General features: G+C 38.0%; 1 protein-coding gene across 3 annotated transcripts in view; it reads left to right on the top strand.

The window, feature by feature from the left end:
* EYA1 (EYA transcriptional coactivator and phosphatase 1) overlaps positions 1-24,196 on the top strand; it is a 155,531-nt gene extending 131,335 nt beyond the window's left edge. For 2 of the 3 annotated variants that reach the window (XM_079299509.1, XM_079299510.1), the window contains 6 exons: positions 10,146-10,204; positions 10,389-10,549; positions 10,744-10,858; positions 11,180-11,301; positions 13,448-13,548; positions 20,917-24,196. In XM_079299509.1, the coding sequence (XP_079155635.1) occupies positions 10,146-10,204; positions 10,389-10,549; positions 10,744-10,858; positions 11,180-11,301; positions 13,448-13,548; positions 20,917-20,997 (639 nt within the window). In that variant the 3' untranslated portion in view covers positions 20,998-24,196. The remainder of the gene's footprint in view (positions 1-10,145; positions 10,205-10,388; positions 10,550-10,743; positions 10,859-11,179; positions 11,302-13,447; positions 13,549-20,916) is intronic. The other variant, XM_079299511.1, reaches the window with a different exon arrangement.
* Positions 24,197-26,560: the final 2,364 nt, after the last annotated feature.

Raw genomic sequence — 26,560 nt, 5'->3', positions numbered from 1 at the left:
TATAATTTCATAACTATTTGTTATATTTATAATTTTTATAAAGTTATTATTTCTTGTATCACTTGTATATTTATTACATCTTTGTGGTTTTTGAAATGATACTATTATAAGAATTTTTTGATAGAGAATGAATTAAAATATTGATGAACTTAGTATTAACAATTATCCCATTTACATTTGGTTTGTGATAATTTTTCAGAATGCTAAAAAGATTAACCCACTGATTAAGTCTGCAGCACTCCCCCTAGAGCTGGTATTATCTTCCATTCAGAATGAGGATTAAAGTTACACAGAATATAATGATTCTCATACAACCATACTGCAGCTTTGTGGGTTTTAGTTGTTCCACCATTTCTAAGTTAAGTTGTTGGAATATGAAATATTTGTATTGTTTGGCTGGAGTTTTTTTAAATGAAATAGGTAGCAGCTCTTTTAAGAAGTAAACATGACAGCTTTGAGTGTTTCTGTTCTTTGTTTTCCTCATGGACAATTACCCCAGTTCTATTTAAAGCATTTCATTTGCAAACTTGTCTAGTAGCATTGCAAAACCTCAGGTTTTTTCACTATGGCATGAATTTTATTTGTTGTGCTGGGATCACCAATGATGTGCCAGCAATGAAGAAAACCAACCTAGATGTGTCAATGTCTGTAAAAAAGAAAAAATATCCAGTATAAAGCAAGTGTGTTGTTGGTGGGTGGAGGTCAGCCACTGTTGAGATAAAGGGATAGGTTTACCGACCTAAAAGTAAATATTGACCATGATGATGCCAAAGAAAATAAATTTCTTAGAAAATTACACTTCACGTTTTCTCAAAATAGAAGGATAGCATATGCATTCTTTAATATTCTAAGAAATGCTTCTTCAATAGACATATTTTTTAAACAATCTATGAAAGTAAAACTTTTTGCTTGAGAAGAGTTTTCAAAAGAGTATAATAAAGATGAGCTGAAAGTGGAATCAGCCCTTAGTGACTGTTGAATATAAGCATTTATGATTGTTTTTGCCAGATGACTTTCATTTAGCAATAAACAATGGACAGAAGCTCATATTCAGACCTCTAGGTCTAGTTCTACTGAGGCACAAATGTTATTGTGGCAGAGTTGGTCTGATTTGGCTGTGATTGGAAGATGGATCCTGGAAAGTCTTAGTGAACCTTTGGCTCTTCATTTCCTAGCTGGTTAGCTAGATGTTGAAGAAACACCTGATGTCACTTCTTAAAAAAAAACCAAAAAACAAACATAGAAAGGACTGTAGAACATACTCAAAATAGACTCAATTAAAATCAGACTCACAAAAATAAGCAATATTTCTGGAAACAGGAAAAGACTGTTCAATAAGTCTTGTTTCTGGTGAGATACAAGGAATGATCTCAGGGAGAAGAAAGCTTCAAACAGAGCTGACTTAATTATTTTCCTCCCACCCCCAAATACTATAAGGATGGCAGCTGAACAAATCTTTGGTCACCCAGAGTGGAGTCATCAGGTCTCTGCAGAGGAATATCTAAAATTACTTTTCTCATTTGGTTGAAATAAGAGTTCACCTCCTCCCAGTGTTTGTGATGTCTGTAATGGGAACCTCCTGACCAGACAGTGGCTAGGGATGCTTTATGAGAAGCATGTGATTCAACTTCTGATAGTTCTTATCAACAGAGAGTTCTGGAAAAGACAAATGTATTTATTCCAAAGCTTTTTAACAGCATTGAATTTAGTTTTAGAGATATAAACCTTATTTTTAAAGTACTGTGAGTTCTATGAAGAGTTGGCAAAGACAAGTTCACTTTCTAAGGAACCCATCAGCAATGTGAACTCCCTTCCAGCAGGCATCACAGCAGCTCCCTTGCACATTCAGGCTGAGACACAAAGCCCATCTATTTGCATTTAATTTTCCACAGTAGCAATTCAAGAACAGCTCAGTTGCATTGCAGGAAGGAAGGGTAGAGAGAGGAAAGGAAATACAAATCACAGCACAGAGTTTTTCCTAATAAGTATGTGAGGGAATGACTGGAAATAGTTTCTTGTCTATGTGAAACTACTACCATGGGTGACTTGCAGAAAGTTCATGAAGTTCCACTTCATGAATGTGGGCCTAAATTGCATCACACATATAGCTGTAGGTAAACGAACAAAAATGCAAAACAAAGTCTTCATTCAGGCAAAACTGTGGCTTTGCTGGTGTGTGCAAAACACAGCTAAAAGCCTCAACCCATCTGAAATGCAAGATGCCTGGCTGTTGAGGAATGTGCTGCTGTAGTTCCTGAGTGTTAGAGCTACAAAGAATAACAAATACCTCCTTTGCTCACTTGAGAAGACCATTCCTATAGGCTTATGCAACTTATTAACCACTTAATTTCTTTCACATGGCAAATGACAAATGCCTTCATGCTAGGTGCCACTAAAAATAGAGCCTATATGATTTCCTTTCTCAAGAGGATCACATTGTTGGTTGTGAGTTGTTCTTTGCAGATGTACAGCTGAACTGAAATACCCAGGAGCCTACAAGCTCAGAGCATCACTTTATCACTTTATTCACCTTTCTGTTGCTTCTCCCTGAGTTGCCAGCTGGGGTTAAACCACCACAGGCTGTAAGGTGCACAAAAAAACTCTCATCTCTCTAGCTGGCACTCTTACAGCTCTGACAAAGGATAGCTGTCCTCTGCTCTGGCTGGGCAAGGCAGTGATGGGTCAGCTCACTCCCTACTTCTGCCACTGAGCAGCAGCACAGGGGCCAGCAACTGAGAGTGGGGAAGAAAAGGAAAGAGAAAATTCAAAGTGCTGTGGAAAGGTCTTCAGGCTGCCCACAGAAGAAAATGCTTTTGCTGTCCATACTGGCAAGGTCAGCAGAGAAAATTTAAATTTGGCTTTGTATCATTAGCAGGTAATTACTAAGATGGGATATTGACTCACTCAAAGCATTGCAGCTTTCATTTTAATGATATGCATTTAGAATATTATCAACAGCACCAAGGCCCTGCAAGTTTAAATGAGTTGGTCATGTGGAACTGAAACACACAGTTTAGATCATCTTGTGAAAATTTCCACATGAACCCTTCATATCCAGATAAATGAGACATTTTAAGGCTTTTGTGGAAAAATCATTTTTTCATAAGTTTAATTTTTAGATTCTTTAAAATCTAAATATATTTTAACAGCCTTTAGTGTATAGTTTCAACAAAATGTGTATGTTCCTAACAGTATACTTGCAAATTAATGAGCTTGGGAATAATTCCTTACATCCTGATGAGATTCATGGCTTTTTTTACTTCTTAAAATGTCTCCATGGTTTATTTTCATTGTCTCCCATTAATCATAGTTTGTTTTTGTCTTTGCCAAAGTATATATTAGCAGATAATAGGAATCATATAATAAAGAAGCTATTTACATGTGAAGTGCTAGCCTTTTAAAATGAAGTTAATTTGACATTTTGAACATAACACCATTCTCTCCAGGAATGACACAGACTCTTCAAGCAAGTACACTTGAGTTTTGTTTAGCTGTTTCTATCTATTGTTAAAATTCTTTCTTTGACGTCCCCCCATTTTCCCTTCACTTTTCCTGCAAAATATACAGAAATAGAAAAACATAATAGAATAGAATAACAAATTACTTTCTTGGAGTTGGAGCAAGAACTGATTGTTAGAACGGCACTCTGTCCACTGCAGTTGCCATATAGATATTTCTTTAGGCCATGTTTTATTTTAAATTGGATTTTTCCAGTTACAAGGAATAGTTGAAATGAAAATGTAAAATTTGGTTTTATCATAGCTACTTCAATAAACACAAGTTGCAGAATAAGATCTGTATTTCTTTTGGAATATACACTATTTACTTTAGGAGTATCATATTTGATCCAAGTGTATTTGTTGATGTGAGCAAGCAAAATAGGATTTTGATCACTTTTCCTATTAGAAAAGAATGGCATCCATTGTGCTACAAAAGGGTTACATGTTCAGTGCAGAGGAGTACTTTAAAGTCATTGGCTGTGAAAAAGAGTCTGTAAATAATTTCAGTTCTTAGTCTTCAGCATTTATAACAGCTAGTAGTTTATATAAATAATAATTTTTTTTTCTGATGTTCTGATGTTATTTAACAATAAAAGATAGGATTTGGGGCAGTTTGATAGGGTTTTTGTGGGCTTTTTTTACACTATAAGCTTCTCTTTATGATCTTAAGTTTAAAATGGGAGCATTTTGAAAGCCTTCACAGCCCAATTTAATTCCTTGACTGTTCATCCACAAATTGTCAGACAGAATGAAGTGGATTTCAAGAACTCTCTTTGTTCTTAATATCCTGTGCCTGACCCACAGGTAATCTGCACCTTTTTTCTTCAGCGCCGAATAATTGTGGTGGGAAAGAAGAGAAAATGTTAGGGTCACAAAGTGCAGGCTAGACAGAGATGACAGGTCCTGCCAGTGGAGTGCCAGTGCTGAGAAGCTGCGAACTGCAGTCCCTGCTCTTTCACATGGATTTGTGCTGCACCTTGACAGCGCTCCGCGATGACGGGTTAGGAATCTCAGCCCTTCAGCCTTTGTTGCCTCGGCTTGAAAGGAAGTGCAGAGGGTTTTGTATATTTAGCAAGCACAGAAGTACAGTAGAGAAGCATTAGGCTCTGTTCATACCATATATATATTTATAAATATATATGTTAATATGTAGATATACACATGCACCGAGGATATAGATATGCTGTTCAATTTTCCAACTACATACTAGGGATTGTATACTTCTAGTCGAGTGAAAAACAGAGATTTACTTCTAAAGCTTCATGAATGCTGGCAAATAGTGTTGGGGTCCTTGCATGTGGTCACAGCTATGAGTAAAAAGTTTCATAAACCAGCTTTGAAATATGTCATTGTTGCCTGGAAGAAGAAAGTTCTGACAATCTGCAACTCTGTGATTCCCAAAGTGCGTTGTGATGGCTAAAGGAGTGAAATAGGAGTGATGAGTATTTGTGGAGTAGATAATAGTCTTAAGGGGTACATACAACTGAAAGGTTATATATCTCATTCCTGGAAAAGACATAAACAGAGGTACTGCTGTCATAAAAAGCTGCATTAAAAACACAGCAGTGTGCACTTGGGGATTTTTTTTTTTTTGTTTTTTTTTTTTTTTTACAGATACATCACATTTATAAAGGATTGCATCTTTAACTTGTTTTGCTAGATCTGTTCTCACATGTACATGACCAAATTTCTCTACTGTTCAGTAGGGAAAATGGAGCAGTGGATATAATTGCGTAATGACAGATATGAGAGGAACAGAGAATCCCAGCAATCATTTCCTGTGAGTTGGCCAGCTTCCAGGATGTCTCAATGGGCCCGCTGATGTAAAGGCAAAATGAAAATAGCTCTTTCTGAAGGGTAGTTGTTGGTTGGGTTTTTTTTTTTCCGTCTCTCATTTGACTTTGCAGACTAAGGTATTGGAACAATTAGTTGGCAGTGCGGTGTTAGTTTTCTCACGGTAAATTAAGAAGATTAGCCAAATGTGGAAATGTATTTTAGCTATAATCAGCAGATTTGAAACTGTAATACTTCAGCACCCTCTGAGGTTATGTTAATATTATTCACATTATTCCTCTCTATAATGAGCAGACTTTTCCAGGGTTACCTTATGTCAGTGTTTATTCAAAGACAGCAGAATTATTAGATTTATTTTTGTTAGTTTTGTAACACAGAAATGTAGAGGATCAGCATGCTAGCTGTTGCGTCACTCCACTTGGCATTAGTATTGGCAAGGATAAGAGAACTATTATAACAGATTTAATCTCTTTTTTATTATTATTGTTATTAATTTTCCTACAGTAAATTGAGTATTGAAGCATATTTTACATAATTGTGGCAGAAGTACACAACTTGACGGGTGGTAGTGAAGGAGCACAGTAATATAAATATTTGCAGAACATTTCTGCCATAAGTTAATGCTTTGCATATGAATCTTTATAAAGATCCTAAGTTAGTTTAAAGGAATGATTTGAGATGACTACATAGGTCCAGGCATTTTAAGAGCTGTGAATGATGACTCTGGAGCATCTCTGGGAGTTTTTGGCTTGTCATACAAAAACAGAAAAGAGAAGGAGGAAAACTTAGCAGGAAGAAGTTAGCAAATGCTTTGGGACTGGAGGAGGGAGAAGACATAAGCTTTCCATGTACAAATCTTAGGCTTGACTCACCTAGTCATTCATTTTTGATTGCTGTTTATCTTTGGCTTGCTGCATTTCACTGGAGACATTCACTTAGCAAATGATTGCAGCAGCTTTAAGTTGCTCCAGCAAGCACATATCTGCTGCTGCTTTGTGGCCCAAAGCAGAGCTGATGGAAGGGAATGGAGGAACAAGTCTCAGTCACTCCATGCAGCATCTGTTGGTTTAATTGAGCTGCTGCAGGAGATTCAAGCTAAGCTACCAGCTGTGGCACAGAAGGGTCTGAGGGATTCAAACACATGGATCTGTGCAAGCCAGCTGTGTGAAACAGCAAAAAAGGACAGCATGGGCAGTAACTTCTTAAGCTGCTACTGCTAGATTTGCCAGGTTACACATGCTAACACTCCCATTTTTCCTGAAAGCATTATTTCTAAACAATGCCAAGTGCATTTTGCTTTCCAGTGATTGATCTGAAAGTGCAGAGCTGCATCTCAGCCTGTCTGACTCAAATACAAATCTTCAGTACAAATATGTTATCACTGGTTATGTTATGTTATCACTCCTGAAGATTTCAAACTGGATACACTGAAGTTGCAAGGTCAACACGTTTAGGAGCAAAGCACAGCTAGCTGCATAAGCTTTATATGTAAGCCACTGGATATTTTGCTTCTTACTTGCCAATTCAGCCTGTTTTAAAAGAGAAACCCACAATTTTAATTTTCTCCTTTGGACTTGGCTGCTAAACTGATTCTGTCATAATAAAATACATCTGCATAAATAACAGTGTTTCTACAGGGACTTTCACTATTTGTTTCAGATATTATTACTTTGCCAGAGAAAGTGGAGGAAGAATTCTAGTCCTGTATTTCCTATGAAAATTTCACAAAAATGTCAAATACATTTGTGAATGTTTGAATTGGTGAGCCTGCAAACAAACTTTTTTGGTTTTTGGTTTGTTTTTGTTTTTTGTCTGGATGGCCATTTACTGTAAGTCCATTCCTCTCACAGAAGCTTTTATGAGAAATACTTGCAGATTTTAGAGTCTATGTGTATGTATACCTTTGTGGAAATGTTCTGGTTGGAAAGGCATACTTTATGTTTTGGGCAGTGTTTTGCTATATCCCTGATTATGGTTCATATTGAGCTAACTGCTATTTTAAATTGTTGACTGTGTGTGTGCTTGCTTATATCTAATCAGAGGGCTGAGCAGTGTCTCAGGTAGCTCACAAACAGAATGTTCCACACAGACCAAGCAGGTGAAAACAAATACAAGGGGTTCTGATGGAAGGATGGACCACATCAATTAATGATGGGCGGGTAATTGGCTTCTTTGAAGAATTACTCCTAAATAACTTCCCTGCTAAAAGAGCAATTGCTAAATGAGTGTTTTTCCTTACCATGCTCAGGGGTCAAAAAATGCAGCCATCACTCATTAGCCCAGAGTCCAAGTCAGCTAGACAGCGTGAAAAAATACCTGGCACTCAAAGCTCACATTTAGCCTCAAAGCCGTGCCCTGCCACTCAAAAGGAACAAAACAGTCGTGCACTGTTTGTGACCTCCCTTTAGCTGTAACACTGTGTCAATCACATTGGGCTTTAATCCTGTCCAAATTATAACATGTATCTCTTGTGCTTTGTTCCCCTCCTGACTTTTTTCTTCTTTTATTCTTGACAAAAGAGGACACTGTCTCTCTCATATTTAGTATTTTGTCCGAAATTTGCAGTGCTTGGGACATTTTCTTCATTTTTCTTGCTTTCTCGACACTGTTTCTGTACCTTTGCCTTACGAGTTTTTTGTCTCAGATTTATTTTCTGGGCTTTTCTCTCCAAAATAATTAATTTTTTTCATGCCACAATTTCTATTTCTGATACATCACCGTGGTTCTCACTTTCTACCTACTAAGCAGGTGGTTAGAAGGAAGGGGAGAATGTCTGTCATGATCCAAGACTTGTGATGATCCCAAAATCTTGCACTGTGAATAAGTTACATGTCCCCAGGTTCTCTAACTGTGATCTCTAAGATGTCATGGTCTCATTCTTTCTGCCTCTGTCTTTTCCCTGAGAGAGTTAGATTTGGAAATTTTTTGAGTTATTCCTTCTTCCATCTGATCTTTTGAGAAGGTGAGCTTCTACTCCTTCTTTTAGTTTTGTGGTTACTAAAAAAATAGTTTCTTTTTCACAGAGTTCTATTTTGAGTCCTCTTCTCCAGCAGCTTGTTGTAGTTGTCATTTATAGTTTCTAAGCTAGGGAAGGAGAAACCATTGAGCAGTAGAAGAGTAACTACAGTGGGAAACTAATGAATTCAGGAGGGTGTTGCTTCTTTAGCTTACACTCAGCTCATATTTGAATTGTTAATGTGGTATACATTTAGATGAGCATTTGCTTTAGGTTTTAAACAGAAAAATAGTAAAAAGTTATGTGAATTTGATAACTTGCTGAAGAAGCTTCTGGCTCTTTTTTCAGCCAAGTTGATTTTTAAAGCCTGGCAACATATGCTCACGCTTGCAGTTTCAGCTGTGTCTGTACATCTAATGCATTTTGTCTGCCTGAGAAGGAAATTCACTGTGTGCTGGTTAAATATGAGCAAATGTAATATTGTCTCTCCTGTGCTGGTTGTCACTCCTATCTCTCTCTTTAGCACAGCTGCCTATGCATAAGATACAGAAGAGTAAGGATTACAGTAAGAATATGTTGTACAAGTGCAAAGGACCATACCTTGTTCTTCAAAACATTTCAAGTTTCTGAGGAATTTTTCGTAAATGTATGTTTTTAAAAACCTAGAATCCACAGCCACCATGTGAGGCCACATAGGCTTCTTCAGCTTTTTTCTTATCTGAGGTTGTTGACCTCAGGAGAGGAGGAGAAGGTTACAGGGTCAAAGTCTTTTCCTCCTTGGAGCTTGCTGCTTGCTGGGAGAGGGTTGGCTGGAAAATAGATGTTTTAGAAAAAGGGTTGAGGGTCATGATTTTAATTCTGTTAGGGAACAGCTGGTTTGAGTTTCTTTCCACTTCTATCTTCCCTCCCTTCCTCACAAATCTATGGAGAGAGAAAAATTTGTTCAGAGGAAAGCAACACAAAAATAAAGGATTGCAGCATTTTCACCTTTAAAATAGATTGTATTTGTTATAGGATTTCACATTAGGAGAGAGAAGAGGAAATTATTAAAATAATTGAAATCCATTATTGTTACAAGCATTGAATTGATATTGATCTAGAGTGTCAGAGGTTTGTTTGTTTTCCAGCCAACAGTTAAAATGTTAATAGTAGTGTTTTAATGGGGTTTTTTTGTGGATTAACAATATGCATTGCAATTTTGAATTTAGTGATGGACAAAGCTAATTTTAATGTATTGCATTAGTTTGCAGACAAGCTGCTGAAGAAAAATGGTTTGATTTGCTTATTTCTGTTCAGATTTTCTTCATCTTTGCATGCTGCTTTCATGCACTAAGACCAAAGAGAGAGAAGGAAACTCACAACTCTCAAATGAATGGCAAACTAGGAACAGATTTTTCATCTGCACTCCTCTGAAACACTGGCCTCAGGCTGTGTTGGTGTGTGGCTCAACAGCAATCAGAGGTCATAATTTCATTGGCGGTTAGCATCAGGTTTAATTTTTCTAATATGTTACATTTACCAAAATGTCTGGTTTCAGTTACACTTATGCACTGACTGAATCAGCTTTGAGCAGCATGATGTTTTAAGGTACCTGAAAGGCTACAAGAACGTTTATGGAACACATATGCTAATTGTTTTTAACCACTTTTCTTTCTAAACACAAAAACGTGTTTTTGGAAAGCCATTTAACAGTAGTAGTAGCTAATGACGATGTGCATTTATTCTAAGAAATGAGCACAAGGAATAGGTAAAATAGTTGTTTTAACAAGACTGCCATCTACTGATTTCCACAATTAAAAATATCCCTGATGACTAGATTGTTCGTAGAGTTTTTACAGCTTTGTTTTCAAGATTTGCAAAATCAAGAAAACTATGAAATCTTTCTGTCACCTTAGGAATGCGACCAGGTTCACATTGACGACGTGTCTTCGGACGACAACGGTCAAGATTTAAGGTACAAGAGAACTCAGTGAGATAAAAAAGTTGCTTTGCAAATTTCCTCCTGGGCAAGTGATGGGCAGCTGGAATGCTCACAGCAGCCTGCTCTCTTTTGACTTTCTTCTTTGCAAGCCAAGTGATTAGCTGGCAGTTCAGTGTAACCCTTTATTAATCTGTGGGGTTTTTTTGTCTCTGCCTAGCACATACAACTTTGGCACAGACGGTTTTCCTGCAGCTGCCACCAGTGCCAATCTGTGCCTGGCGACCGGCGTGCGCGGAGGGGTGGACTGGATGCGGAAACTGGCCTTCCGCTACAGACGAGTAAAAGAAATATACAACACCTACAAAAACAACGTTGGAGGCAAGTGACTCTGGAGTACCCAGCAAACACGGATTAGAGGTCGTAAATGGGAAGAGAAGGTTTCTACTCTTATTTGTAACAGTTGTGTTTAGTGAGCCTGTTTAGTTTGCAGTGTGCAGAAAATTATCTGAGCTAGTAAAAGCAAAGGAAAATGGGAGAGCGCTACTTCATACCAGTCCTTGTCTACTCCACAGGTCTACTTGGTCCAGCAAAAAGAGAGGCTTGGTTGCAACTAAGAGCAGAAATTGAAGCTTTGACAGATTCTTGGTTAACACTTGCACTGAAGGCACTCACCCTCATTCATTCGAGGTGAGTATTAAGGGTACCAAGGAAGCTCTAGGGTATCTAATGGGTATCTAGGGTATCTGGAAGAGGCTGTCTGGTGTGTGAGCAGAATGCTGAAGCTGGAGGATCTTATCCTCATTCCTTATTCTGATCTGACTATGCCATACCTTGCTCCTCAGTATGGTGGTAAAAAAGATGGCTTTTTAAGTGCAGTAGTAATATTGAGGGGTTCTGATGGGAGTGGTAAGATTTTCCTTCTATTCCTTTCTTTCCTTTCCTTGTTTAGTTTTGTGTTTTTCTGTTTTGTTTTGTTAAAAAAGGATATTTGCATTTTCTCTTCCATAGGACAAACTGTGTGAACATTCTCGTAACAACTACTCAGCTAATTCCAGCTCTGGCAAAAGTCTTGTTGTATGGACTAGGGGTTGTATTTCCCATAGAGAATATTTACAGTGCAACTAAAATAGGTGAGCTATTTTCATCGTGTTGTGATACATTTAAAGCTGTATTTCTAAAAGGAAATGTATTATAGTCTATATTTAATTCTAAATGGCTTTCACTGTAGCAAATACAGAGATGAGTAACACCTGATCTTCATGAAACATTGCTGAAGTATCCTAAAAGTGCTTTTTGAATGTGTGGTGATCCAGCACAGAAAGCTTTGTATAGCTCTATTAACAGTGGTACAGTCTCTGTTAGGAAGAAATGTAGTTGCTTTTTTTTCATTGTTTCTCCAAACTGTGGGGCTGTGTAGCAGTTGAGAAGGGTTTTCAATAGGCACTGAGTACAGAACACTAGAGTCTCCCTGGAGTAGCAGTAGGAGAAACTCTGTAAAGGTAAGCCCTGGCTTCATTTGTTTTCACGGGCTCTGGAGAAAATCTTGGTAAATAATTTACCAGAAGCAAGAGTGTTTTGCTGCAGAATGTAATTATTTAAGTTTCTGCATACTGACTGTAATAAGCTTCAGTCAAGCAAATGTTTATTTCTGTTTTCTGGTTCAGTATAAAAGATGTTATTTGAGTATGTAGAAGTACCCCAGACCAGATGGCAATGGTGTTTGTAGTTTTTAATTCGATTATGACATATCTGTTCTGTCTCAGATTCCCTCATAATTGTGGGCTACACTAACACATTTTTCAAATGTTTTTAAGTACCTATAATACAGCAAACTCAAATGGTCGAGAAATGATTGTGGAATTTTATTTTTTTTTTAAACAAGACAAAACAAAAATTGCTTTGGAGGTTTACAGAGAAATTTGAAAGCGTTCCTATAAAATATTTAAAACTGTTTCCTGAATATTAAAGTTACAGTTCCCTCTGTCAAAACTTAATAGTAAATTATAACTTTGAAATATAATACTTTAAATACACATTTTAATTAAAACATATTTTAATAAATCTTCACTTGTGACTTCACATACATGGGATAGAAGGGTGCTTTTAGAAAAATGTGTTCTGTCACCAACTGTCACAGGAAACCATGAGATTTTTGTTGCATGACATGATTTATAATATTCAAACCCTGTTTCAACTTAGTGTTAGAGGTTTCTTATACCTGACACTACTGTAAAATTGTATCATTAAGTAGTTTGGCTTTTGTAATGGCTAGAAAACTTATTTAATTTTCAGCCTACTTTTTCTTGTACTTTTCTTGTTCTTTAGCTGAAATAACTGTTTTTAAAAACACAATTTTTCCACCCATTGCTGTGACACACAGGTTAGCATGTCCCATGGCCAGACTAAAGTGGCCTTTCAGAATGGGGACATCTGAGAAAATGCAGCTTTAATCATTTGCTTTCTTTCTGTCTTCTCAGTACAGTACCTGAAACTTTCCAGTATGGGTACAAAGAGAGGAAATTTAGGTTATCTGTATGGAAGAAATTCTTTGCTTTAAGGGTGGTGAGAGAAGTTGCCCAGGGAGGTTGTGGATGCCCCAGCCCTGGCAGTGTTCAAGGCCAGGTTGGGTAAGGCCTTGGATAACCTGTTATAGTGGGAGTGTCCCTGCACATGACAGGGTGAATTGGGAGTAGATGATTTTTAAGGTTCCTTCCAACCCTTGACACTTCTGTGATTCTGTGGTACTTGTGCACAGGGCCAGAGAACTGGAATGATTTCTCTAGATGTGTGCAGGGAAGGAATTACCCATATGAATGGATCCCAGTGCAGGATCAAGGACATGGCCCATGTATTGGATTACAGGCATTTAAATCTAAATCTTTCAGGTGACCTTCTAAGTCAGGGTACTACTGTTTTAGGAGCTGTGATTAATCATGTTGCAGGTTTTTGAGAAAAAGCTAGAATTTCAACTCAGCTTCAATCAATTTACTCAAATCAGGCTACTGGTCATAAGCAAATGTTAGATAATTCTCCTGGTGGTGAAATTCCCCACAAAACCTGTGTTGTATTAGAGAATGAGGCAAGCAAGGTCACATTGTGGACCTCTAGTATGCTGTCTCTGCTGCAATCAGCCTTGATACACCATCCTAAGGGACAGACTCTTCTCATCTTGTAGCTCTATTTAAGAATTCCAAGGACTGGGGAGATCCAGGCTGAAAAGTTATTTATTTGATGACATCACCACCTACCCTGAATAGTCTGATCTTTTTCTTTCAGGAAAGGAAAGTTGTTTTGAGCGAATAATTCAGAGATTTGGAAGAAAAGTAGTGTACGTTGTTATAGGGGATGGTGTCGAAGAAGAACAAGGTGCAAAAAAGGTAATGACTTTCTTTCAGTGAGGGATGGTTTCAAGAGTCTGAAAAATTGTCTTTTCTTCAACATGGGAAGCATGCATTGACATTTAGGTTGGATCTTTGCCTTACAAAATCTGTGGTGGACATATCTAGTAGAAAGCTGGGTAAGACTATAGATAATGATTTGCCCTGCAGTTCTCCAAAAGACACATTAAACTATGTATGTTTGATGTATTTCAAAAAGGGGCCAGAAATGGGCTCTGGCCTTTGTGCCAAGAACTAATAGTTGTGTTTTCCTTGGCAACCCAAAATACCACATAGGATGTTATGAATGTAAGCAAAATATGGTGATTCTTAGTGATCAAAGACAGTTTGCTGTTTGACTGTATGAAATACGTATATGTCACACCTTAAAAAGAGATGTAGGACTGGAGTAGGTATCCAGGAATTTCCGTTTTCTTGTGTGTCCATAATTTCAATTCTTCTTTGAGGCAACAACTTGTGGCTTGGCATGCACTCATAATCTCAGATAACTGAGCAGAGAATACTATTTGACTATCTATTATTTTTTGCTTTACACTGAGAAAAAGGGAAAAATTTATTTTTTTACTCTTGGAAATTAAGCTATATAAAAAGCAACTCTTCCCATCCACAAATAATAGGTATTATTTCTAGCCTTGCTAGAGAAACTACCAAGGTACTCTGCAGATACACACTCTTTACTTGGAGGAATGAGGCATAACCCTTGGCTATTTGAATAATAGGAATAAGAGCAGGAAAATGGGCATTTTTGTTCTTGCTTCCTTTCATAGATAAATTGCTTTTACACAGCTGCTTTTTCACCACAAAACACTGTGATACTTATATCTCTTTCCACTGTAACTTTCTAAACTGGAGAAGTGAAACTAATTAGTCCACATGGCATTTTAGCAGCCCTTGAGTGGTTTTGCTTCCTGAGATGTGGGGTTTGTGCCCCCGAAGCCTTGCGGGTTCCCGGCTCGCCCAGCACTTTGCAGAGTCTCAGTTTCATGTATCCCTTTGGCGGGCTGACGGGAACACTTTGCTCCTTTCTCCTGAAGAAATGCCTTTCATCTTTGCAGAGAAATGTTTTCCCGCTGCAAATGATTACATTTTAAAAGCTGTATTTAAGATCAGGGGGAAAAAAAAAAAATTCCTTCTCTTTGTTCCTTTTCTGTAGCTCGGTGAAATAGTGTTGTGTATGATAATGGCAGGAGTAGTCCTTTTGGTAACATTATCTATTCCAATGCTTTTTTCAACAGGAAACGTGATTCAGAAAAGTATAAGAGAAAGCCTTTCCAGTTGCTAAGAGGAGTAGCAGTATAGAAAGTTCCTTTGTGCAATTACTTGTGTGTATTCTTTCCTGGTGGAAGGAATTTTCAGGTTGAAAGCATGTTAGATGCTCTGGATTAAATTATCTGCTGTGTCGATGCCAGGGAAGTCAATAAGTAGACCGGCAGCCCTGCCTTTCTGCATAAACTATCAATTTGATTTAGGAAAATGCTTCTGTGATTCTTGTCCTGCTTCTTACTCCACCAAGTAAGAAATCACCATTTCACACTGTGAATACAGGATTTGCCTTTTTAGTTTTTTTCCTTCACATCCTGCAAGAGCAAAAACCTTCTCTGGAGAGCACACAAACAAAACAGGTAGTTTTGCCTCCACAGACCTACCCAAAGCAGATCAATCCAGAGTGGCATAACTGTCCTGTGATGTACCCCATTGTCATGGTTGTCCCCTAAATCCTGGTAGCTGGCTCCTTTTCGCCTTGCTTCCTGAGAACATGTAAGGTTTTATTCTCCAGAGAAGGGACAGGTCTTCTATTACTCCTTTGCACAGCACTTTTCTGTAGGGCTTTAGCCTGTGATGAAGCCATTAGCATATGTGTATTTCTTTACACTACTGAGCATAAACAGTACACCCTTCTTTAGATAGAACTTCATTGTTTACATATAAACTGTAATGAGTCTTTTCAAGTCAGCATATAAATTCAAGCCTCTTTAATTAGAGAGCTTTTTATTCTATGTTCATTTAGTAGATAAAAAAAAAGTTGAACTTCCAGCTTAGGAGGTAAGAAAATTAAGGCTTATTATTAAAAATAATTTACCAATCATTTATAAATTCCTTCATCATAAAACAAGATTTTCATGTATGTCCTTCATTCATGGAAAATCTTGAGTCAATACTGCAGTAGGAAAATAAAAGACACATTTAAAATATTTGTTTTATTGTCATTAATGTAAAAATTCAGTAATAGAAACTTTTTAATGCCACTTAAAAATCATTGCTTTATTGAGAAACATTTTTAGGATAAAGAGTTGGTTCATAAAGTGCCTCTTTCGGTTGCTGTAAGTAAAAGTAATACACTGAGGAAACTGCATGCTGTTGCATTTCTGGTAGCATTAGTTGAGCTGTGATATTGACATCTTTGTTTAGCTGTCACTTCCAGCAAAATATTTGATGAGACAATTAAAACTCTCAGGATGTTTGCACTGTGGACCGAGAAATCCCCATACCTTTCTGGATCAGTGCAGCAGCCAGTGAGCTTGGCTGTAACACCAGGGCTCACACAGAGGTTACTACCTTCATATCAGCTTCCCCAGGAAAAGAGAGAGAGGAGGGCAGAGAGAAACCAGTGTGAAAGTCCAAAGGGAGATCCAGAGCTTCTGGCACCAGTGGTGGTGCCATGTGGGTCAGAGCCACCTCCTCTGAGTGCCACTGTGGTGACACTGCTGTTCTCAGGATAAGGTTCTGGGAGCTTCTGCCAGAGACTCCCTTGTCTCAGCATTTTCATTTGCTTTGCTTTGTTTTGTGTTTTGGCTTTGGAGGTTGTTTTTGTTTTGAGTGTTTTTGTTTTTGTTTTGTTTTGTTTTGTTGCGTTTCATTTTGTTTTGTTTTGCTTCTTGCTCATTTTTTGCCTTTGCTTTTGGGAAATACTAATAAGACATTTGGAATATACTAATAAGACTGAAAAACCCCAACTCCTGAGTTTTTCTGCTTAGGAGAATTCTCCAAAGGATTTCTAATTTGTGAGAAGAGACAAAGGGTTCCCTGCACTGAGGAGCTGGATTTTACATCAGGTGATTCGGGAGAGCCTAGGCAAATGGCCTTCTCCTTTGTCTCCAAAATGGTCATGCTGCCTTGGAGGAAAAATCATAAATCTTTGTGGAGCAATAAATAGAATATAAATGGGTATCCAATATGCCACTGCTTTTAAGCTCACAGTCACACTGTGCTGGTCAGGTTTGGGGTAGGAAGTAAAGACAGCCGCTTAGCAAATCTGGCAGGAATACAACAAAAACACCATGAAAGATGACAAAAACTGATGAGTTTTCTATTCAAATCCATCACAGATCTCAGGAGTTTTTTGGGGTTTTTTTTGTATAAATATATATTCATTTAAGGGAAGAAGGGTAGAGGATAGTCTGCAGTTTTTGGTGTTGCTATCAAGAAATGAATTTGTTTTACATGTGTATTAATAGCAATTAATTATTTTGTGGAGTAAAACTGCTGAATTTTTGTACGTTTAGTGGGTATATGCTGAAAATAAAATTACATTCATTTCAGAAATAAAATAGCTTAGTATTTCAGGTTATTCAATAATACTCTAATTATTAGGCTTACTAAATTTGTTGTTTCATTTTATTATGCTTTTTTACATCAAAACCAAAATTCTGCCACCATATTTAATTTCAAAATGTCATCAAAATCAAACCATTTAAAAGTTCATAGGTTTTTTTATTAATAAGTATCATCTGCCAAACGATTAATGATTTTTAAAAGACAAAAGCTTCATTTTTACTGGGAAGATATTGAAAACATAGACTTGGAGTTCCATTAGATACTAATGCATCCAGTTTCACCACCTATTTATTAGTGGTTAGCATTTGTCATCCCTTCTCCCACAGCAGCAAATGCAAGATTAGCATTTCTTGCTTGGCTCAGAATAGAAGTGTTCTGCATGACATGCATGTGCTAAATGTTGGCAGGGATGGCTTTTTAAAGGCAATATTTCGTACATATGTATGCACAAAGGATCTTGTGCTCTCTCAAATGAGAGAGTCATTTGGTAACAGAAAATGTTCTTCCATCTCATGGGTGTGTTGCCACTTTTGACATGGCTGAATAGTTGTGAATCAACAGTGCATGTTAATACAGGAATTATATATATAATATATAGGTTATATTAAAGGTTTTGTATCATAATTTTGTTACGTTACATATTTTAATTTCAGACAATTATTTATTATCTTATATGGGCAAAAATTGCCTCTTGAAAACACTTGCATATATATGAATACATATGTGTGAGGATCTATATATATACATATATACATAAACATACAGATATATATAGATCTGTATCAGGTTTGCTTCCCCTCCTCACAGCTCTGAAGACTGTAGGGTCAGACTGATAGAAATCTGAATTGGCAACCTTCAGCCCACGTCTAGGGCATCAGTGCAGATTCCAGCCCCATGCAGCCACCACATTCCTGGCATGCTTTATTTCTTGGGAGTGTGCAGCTGGCCTTTAGACCTACGTGAAGGAGAACTGAAAATAATTATAATCCTGAGATTAACACAACCTCTTTTTTTCATGAGACTCTCTATTGTCATTCCAGACTTCACTGCTGTAACTGTGTGTAGTAAATATAGGTATGCTCGTTTCACAGACATACATAAAGCAGAGAACACTTAGCTGAATTTGAGATAGAACTGTATGGTCAAAATAACGACTGCTTACAGTTTTAGTTTAAAACCTGACCATCAACAGCTGACCCATAAACAGGGTAATCCAAAACTCAATATTGCACATGGGCATCTAGCAAGAGGTGCTGTAATTTGATTTAGTAGAAGCTAAACCTTCTGTTAAATCAATCAGAGTCTTTAACTGCTCTATCTGCCTGGTGTGTGTATGCTCTGTGATGCTGAGGTTGTTACTAGGGAAGCAGTATAAAGCTGGAACTGCATGAAGTGGGAGCTGGAAGCCAAGAATTTATTCCTATAGTTCTCCCTGTTTTGGTTTGCTGCATGACCTTGGAGGGCATCCATGTCATTGACAGAGACACTGCAAAAGCAAGTGTCCACCAAAAGCCTTGCCACACACATCATAGGTGTGCTCTTTACACCTCCCTGACCCAGTGGCTAAAGCAGACCTGCTGCCAAGCTGACTGAGAGGAGGAGCAGGGAGATATGGCTGGCTGTCAGGGAGAGCAGCTGTCCCACCTGGCAGGGTTTGGGAGAGAAGAGAAGCTACAACCTCACACAAAAAGGAGGCAGCACTGCTGAGCATCGCCAGCCTGTGCAGTCATCTGGCAAACACAGCATGGACCTGCTGCAGGCATGAACCTGTGACTCCTTGTCCTTGATGTAGTACCCCTATCAGATATTTCAAATTCTGCCAGAAAGATCTTGCAGCCTAAGTTAGAGATAGGTGCACAGAAGCTTTTTCAAAGTCCAGAGAATGGCATGACTAGTAATTTTTATTTCGTATCGCACTTGCTGGTTCATTTCCTGAACATGATGCAAGAAGTTCATCTTTAGGAAATCTGTGAGTTGGAAAGCAGCAGTGTCTGGTCTGACAGAGCCAACAGGGTAGGCTGCCTGTGTAATGTAACAGGGGAGACACTGGGACATGGAGCTGTAACTGAGTGAGCTAACTACAGCTGGTGGAGCATAGAGACAGGACAGTGGAAGTCCAGATTGAAGATGTAGGGGAAAAAAAAATGTTGCAGTGTTTAACATTTCCATCTTAAGGAAAAGACCTATCTATAAAAGTGTTTTGCTTAAAAATGCTTAAAAAATCATAAGCTCTTTTTTTTTTCAAAATTTGTCTCTGAATTTTGTTTGTTTTATTCTCTCCATTGTCAGCCACTGCTCATGAATTTATCTTCAAGCTGAGATTCAATAGCTGTTTCTCAAGGCTTTCTAATACTGGAGCAAAGCAAAGCATAAACAGACACTGTCCAATGGTGTTTTCTTGGAGGTCATTTTGTTTTCTTCCTGAAGAAATTCCTTTGTTCTAGAGGCTAGGCATATTCTGAATATGAGCACTTGTTGATGCATCCATATTGCATCTTCATTCAGATGAAGATTGTTATATCAAAGAGGATGTGATAGGCTGAGTGTTAAGGTGTTTCCCTTCTGAGGCAGATATAAAAAGTGTAATAAATGTGCAGCTGGAAAAAGTGAGTTTAACATTGTTTTCAAAATCTTTCTCTAACTTAAAATTTGAGATGACCAGAATGAAAAAAGGAGAGCAGAATAAAAGTAACAGAGGAGATGGAGTTCTGCCACTGATTTCAGTGGAATTAGGAATTTACTCAGGAGCTGCTAAAGTAGGATGATGAAAGTCTCTTTGAGAAGCTGTAGATAAAATGCTTGAGGAACTTAGAAGGTAATATGATAATAAATTGCTTGTGATTTGCCTCCTAAAGATGCCAGGACACAAACTGACCCAATGAAAAGGTGAACACAATCATGTTAGCCTCCAGAATATTGTTGAATTGAAATTATTTTCCCATTGAATTTATAGAATAATTTCCTGACAAAAGCTGATAGTTATATTTTTTTGTTTATTAACTCAAAAGTTCTTGTTGACATTATCATCCCTAGTTTCAAGTATAAAGGTAGTTCTTAATTAGATTTTTACTCTTCATGAACGAGGTAATCTCTTTTCTTTCCTGGGATATGTGTGTTTTAGTTTATTCAGGTTCTTTGCAAAAGTATTTATGTTCCAGACAGATTTTATTACAACTAATAGGAAAAAAATATGTATTTATTTTAATGTCTCATATGGAAAAGATATTTTAAAATCAGAGTTAGCTATGACCAATGTTATACAAGCCACTGGGATAGAAATCTTTTCAAAGTGATCTGAGCAACACATGAGTTATTCTGAATCACCCTTTCTCTGTTCTTAACTCATCTGCCAGGAGTACTTTTTTACAAGGATCAAACACATTTTGATAGTAAACAACACTTTCACTTTCTTTATTTTCTTTCTGTTCCCTTCCTCAAACTACCCACATGCTTCATGAGTATGTTATTTGGTTTATTTTTTTTCCAGAAGTCATATTTTCTTCTGCAATGTTCTGAAATCTGTTTTTCATATAAAGAGATCAGAAGTCCCTCCCTTCCTTATGATCTCCTGATGTGTTTGCTGTAGTTCCTGTTGTAAATAGATTTGCTGTTATTGAGATTTATGTTTAGGGGGTGGGTCAGAGAAACCAGACATAAACATGAAGGACTCAAGGTTTTAAGAGCTCTTTTTCTCTCCCCAAAGTGTTCTCTTATCCCTGTGGAAGACAAAGGGTGGGTCTGAATACCAGAATGCTTGGGGTTATTTTTACATGTTGTCTGTGCTGTTCACAGCATGCTATGCCATTTTGGAGGATCTCGAGCCACTCTGACCTTATGGCCCTTCACCATGCCTTGGAACTGGAGTACTTGTAGCAGCTTAGCAGCACTTTCAAACCTCAGAGCCTCCTTCTGCCCGTGGATGAGATGCCTGTGTCTTGTGTCAGCATTGGACTACAGAACTCTGTGATTTCAACATGTTGACGTACAGCTGCAATTGGTCTTAACCCTTGCCCTTTCAGTAAATGGAGGAGCATGTCCTTTTCTTCAGAACAGCTGTTGGCTCCAGTACTGGGAGTCCAACGAAAATAAGCCATGCGAGTGTTTGAACAACTCACCTTTACCATATTCGCTACCAAAAAGGAATGGAGAAGGAAAAATAAAATGAAAAAAAAAAAAACAAAAAAAAAGAAAAGGAAATAAGAGGTTCATACCTGTGAAGAAAAGAAAAAGGACCTGCAAATGCTTTGTAGTTTTTAGCCTCTTCAATGTGACACACACCATTTCTTCAACAGCAAACTTGATTGCACAATGAAGACTGAGATTTTACAAAATACCAGTGGAGTAATTTTCTTATAAAGAAGGTTTACGTTTTGGTTTCTCATACCCAGGGTACTCTGTACATCTTTACTTATTTATGAACAGACTATATTTTGACATCATATAACTGAGGATATGTATAATAGGATTAAAGGCTATTATAAGCCTTTGCCTTATGGTACAGCAACTACTTTTGATTTTAGCACATTACAGAGTAGTTTAAAATATGTCTAATTTAAACTAATAGGTACATCACTGAGACAATCATGTACAGGAAGAATTTTTTGTGTAAATTTGTAATAATGAATGATTCTTTTACATATTGTTAAGGTAAATGCTATTGAAAGATAGTAATGCCTTGTTGGTGAAGAATGAGGCCACATGTGCACAAACTGGTGCAGTGCCTTATCAATGTGTTGGATATAAATATGTAGATAATGGATTTTTTTTAGATAAATTTGTCAAGACCAAAAGCATGGATGTCAAGTGTCAATAGGAATTGGGTTTTGTTCTCAGCTGTTTCTCTGCCATTTTCTTTTCTCACCCACTCTGATTATGAAAAGATTGATTTTGTGTTTTCCCCCCCCACCCCAGTCAAAGCAAATACAGATAAAACCCAAGTGAAGAGGATGGCTTTATTATCTTTTTGTTTCCTCTTTTAAAGTTAACATATTAGCCCTTTTTTAGAAAATTTAAAAAATTAATTAGGAGAGTCATTCCATAAAGAAATAGAGAAAGAACACAAATATATTTTAAAATGTAACTTAAACTGGAACCCTGGTACTGAATAGCTTTTGTCTCATTCAAAAATGAAGGGAACTATCATCACTAATATTTTTAGAAATTAGAAATGATAATATTTTGGAGAAATTAAACAAGAATGCTCATATACATTTAAGTTTTTTTAATCCTCTTCCACCAGGAGTCAGATTTTCCTAAGATATAATATCCATTGCCGGCAATGGAAATGCTGAAATGGTTATCACCAAGGAGTTAAAATTTTCTTTGTCTGTATTAACTTAAAGGACAAACCTAGACTGTGTCTGTCTGTGACTTGTGACTATTCTGATCTTGAAGGCTGTGAGCTATTTGGTTAAATAAACTGTTAGTCTGACTTTTTGGCTTGAATTGTACCAATTCCCATTACCCAGTTAAATATCTTATTAAAAAGAAGCCTCACCTTTGTTGGTTAATTTTCTGGTTTTTCCTCTTTCTTTTGTTTAAAAAACCACCAGCCTCAAAACAGCTACCTGCAAAGCTACAGGGCACCAATGTAGCAACAAATCAACTCTCTTCACTATTGGAGAAATCACATTGCTGCTAGAATAAAATATTTGTGGATTGCTTTAGTAGCATCAGACAGATTTTTATCCTACCAAGACTTGCACATGTGCTTTGCTTTACCCAGTATGAGTGCTGCAACTCGTGCAGTACTCACATACATAAAGCACACTGTGGATACTTTTTAGAATTGAGACTATAATTAGCCTTTTTTTTCCTCAAGCAAAGTAGACAGTGATGGGGGGGTTTGGTTGTCTTTTTTTTCCTTTGGCTCTTTTCAATTTTTAGTCACTCACGAGGTGAAAAAAATTACGAAGTTTATCTGGGCCTTATTGTACAAAAAGTGTGTTGTGTCCACAATTGTGTACAGAATTTTTCTTCATTAATTTTGTTTTAAATTAATAAAATTGATTTGTGAACGTATTAAACAATTGTCTTGCATGCAATTCTGTGGTATTTCTGCCCTCTGGGTTGGGAATGAGGAGACATCTCTCATGTCTTTGCTGTCCCAAGACACTGAAGTTGTTCACCTTCTAGTGCCCAGCTGAGATGTTGAATAGGTTAAAGAATTCTTGCATCTAGTTTGCAGAAGCTCAGTTAGATGAGCAGCTAGAGATGAGCAGTCAGGGTAGAATAAGACCTTAGTACCCTGGAAATGTGTGATTCACAGCAAATGCCTGAACTCCATGGTTCCTCTGTCATCCAAAGCAATCCATCTGCTGAATGGATGAGTCTGCCATTTAGACATCTCACTCAGGGCTACAAGTCCCGTCTTCTGAGGTTTTAGAGGCCTGAACATCTGGGAATTCAGGACTGGCATTTAACTTTTCCAAGCACAGAGCAGGGCTGTTCTTTAAATCGGGAAGAGTGGCAGTGACGACCCTTTTATAGCAGATTCTCTTTGTACACACCTGGTCTGGTGAAGATCCCTCTTTGCTTCTCTGCTCATCAGTGAGAGCCTTGACTGCCAGCTGGTCGTTCCTTATGCTCACTTTCTGGTCTAGTGAGCCCTAACAAATGGAAACAAAACCAAGACCAGACAAGGACCTGCTTCTACATACTTGGCACCACCATGGAAGTTGCATGCTCAGAGTTGAATTGCATTTTCAGCACAGCACCAATGATGCTGGAAATTAATCTGATGAAGTAAGCACTTCATCATAAATTCCCCCTGAAGTTATTGTCTTTATTTCTGAGCAATTAAATACTCAGAAAAAATAAATATTTTTTTAGCGAGCATCATATGAACCCTTCTTAAATCAAAATGTTGTAAGAAGGCAAGGAGTCCTATAGAGAGAAAGAGATCATGTAGGCAACTTATGAACCTGGGCTCCACTTTTTGAAACATGTCAATACTGCTTGAAGTTGCAATTTCTTAGATGCTCACTGATAAAAATGATCAGTTATAATGGTTTTCATTCTAAGAGTAACACACGTGTAACTTTGAGATAATGCCAAGAGAGTGAAATTAAAAATAGTAATTATTATTATTTATGTCTTTCAAGACTGGAATGCATGCTCAGTGAGTGGTACTTTGTCTCAAAAATGCTTGCAATGCAAGCCAATAAAATATTGTTAGAAATTATTTTCTGCCTTTTCCTTCAGTTTTCTGCTTCTCTCAGTGTTGAATTCTGCCCTGCAACATGAGTAGAGGATGGATATCAAGAGACACATTTCTTAGTGTCATATGCCAAGGGAGAGGCACAGCTCTGTCCCAATCTTCCTGTTCTGTATCAATGGTAAGCCTGCACAGCTGCCACTTTTGCCATTCTCTGTTAGCCAGGGACTGGCAGTACCAAAGCTGTCCAGCTCTCTTGTGCAGGCAAAGGGCTAGAAGAAAATGGAAAAATCCAGGGGAAAACAGTCATCTCCCAGGTTGGAAAAAAAACTAGAGAAGAGGTGTGAGGGTTCCAAGGCAGCAACAGCACAGAGGATTTGTAGACAGTCAGGAAGGGTTGCTGAGGGGAGCACCCAGTACTCTAGATGGGCCCCAGCAGCTGCTCAGGATTATGCCCAGGAATTCAATGGGACAAGGGACCAGTGAGAAGTCCCACAGTCTCTTGGCTGCCTGATCCCACCAACTTCACAGTGTGGATAGCAGGTTGGCCACAGCATGGTGGACAAGAGCACACAACTCAATATAGGCTTCAGGGAAGAATGGTGTAAACCAAGGGGGGCTGGTTGCTGTCCCTCTTCTGGCTCCTCCTGAAATTCTTGCCCTGTCCCCATTACCTCTGTACAGCTGGTCTGCACCTCCATGTGCCAGAAAGGGCACAACAAAGATGGAAATCTCTGGAGTACGTCCTGAATTCCCTCCACAACCTATTAAATGTGTGAACTTCTCTGTAATATATATGTGCATATATACACACATACACATACATATATCTACATATATATAGATATACAGGTAGATAAACAAATACAGATAGACATTTTTGTTGCCAGGCTTTGTTATGACAGCAAAATTAAAATGGTGTATCATTGAACCTGTTGCCTAAGTGACTTCATGCAAATGATTTCCAATTGAAAATGCCCCTTACTCTCGTTCTCCAGCACAGCTATGAAAGATAAATAAAGTTCTTACATTTGGCTACTCAAACCATCCTTCTTTGTAACTGTCAGCATTTAAATTTGTGTGAGTATAAATAAACTTTAATGTTCTGATACCAGGAAATTTATTTTGTTGTTTTTTACTATTCTATATTGCCATTTCTGGTTTTTTAGTGGTTGTTTGTTCCTGCTAATGGCAATAGAATAACAGCAGAAGAAAAACAAAATATTTGGATTTATCTGAAGCTAAATGCAGGTATGCCAGCTCTCATGGAAGCCACATGATGTTGCAGCTAATGTGGAAGTCAGGTGTAGTTACAAGTGTGCTTCCAGGGATATGCCTTCCCATCTCTTCACCAGCACTGGCCAGAGTTTTTGGGAAGAGGTGTTTATGGCTTGGGTTTTGTTTCTCACCCTCACTTAGAAATGTTTTGCATGCACTGCTCTCTACTGCTTCCTGAAGGGCTGGCCTTTGACATTGCTATTTCCATTCTTATGCACAGGTGCATTGTTTTCTAAAGAGGGAGTTGAATCATTTGCAAAGAAAGCCCCAGTCTACTTAATTGTATTTATTGCCAAGTCACGTCAAATTTTACATGGAAGTTGAGTGAGACCTAAGTATCACATTAAGTTTAATAGCTAAGACAGCAGTGATAGACAGTATAGTGCAGGCAAGGTGAAAAATAGTTAGAAATAAAAATATAAAACATAAACGGATTTGAAAAATACAGGATAATAAATCCAGGAGAAAACAGGGCAAAGCAAGGAATGAAGGAGAATACTGAGTTGTTCAGAACAGACAAAAATTATCATTAGGAAGGCAAATTAATTTCTTGACTCTGCCACAGAATAACGCAGGAGTTGTTAGGACTCAGGCTCAGCAAAGCTGCTGTCACTGTGGCTGGCCACCAGCAGGACATCCAGGGCTTCAGCTGGTCATGCATGCTCTCCATGGAGAGAACTGGGAGCCTCAGTGAGCAGCTGAAGATAACTACTGGCACCAGAACTATGCACAAAATCCTGCCCTCACCAGGAGCTTGGACACTGCATCTTGCCCCCTAACTGAAGGCTGCAATCCTTTCCTGTGCAGGACAGGAGGCTGCCCATGCTGAGGAACATGGCAGGGGCTGTCTGTGGCCGTGCAGCATCTGCTGCTCACCCTCTCTGCAGAAGCTTGTGATTAGTGACCACAGGACACAGTGCACAGGATACAGGTGACTTTAAGCCAAGTCTGTTTTCAGCCCTGTCCAGAGCAATGTGGGAGGCTGCCTGCTGTTAATGCCCT

This window comes from Erithacus rubecula (genome assembly GCF_903797595.1).
Source record: "Erithacus rubecula genome assembly, chromosome: 3".
Lineage (NCBI taxonomy): Eukaryota > Metazoa > Chordata > Aves > Passeriformes > Muscicapidae > Erithacus > Erithacus rubecula.
Note: the sequence above shows the minus strand (reverse complement) of the source record. Positions and strands in the feature narration are given on the sequence as shown.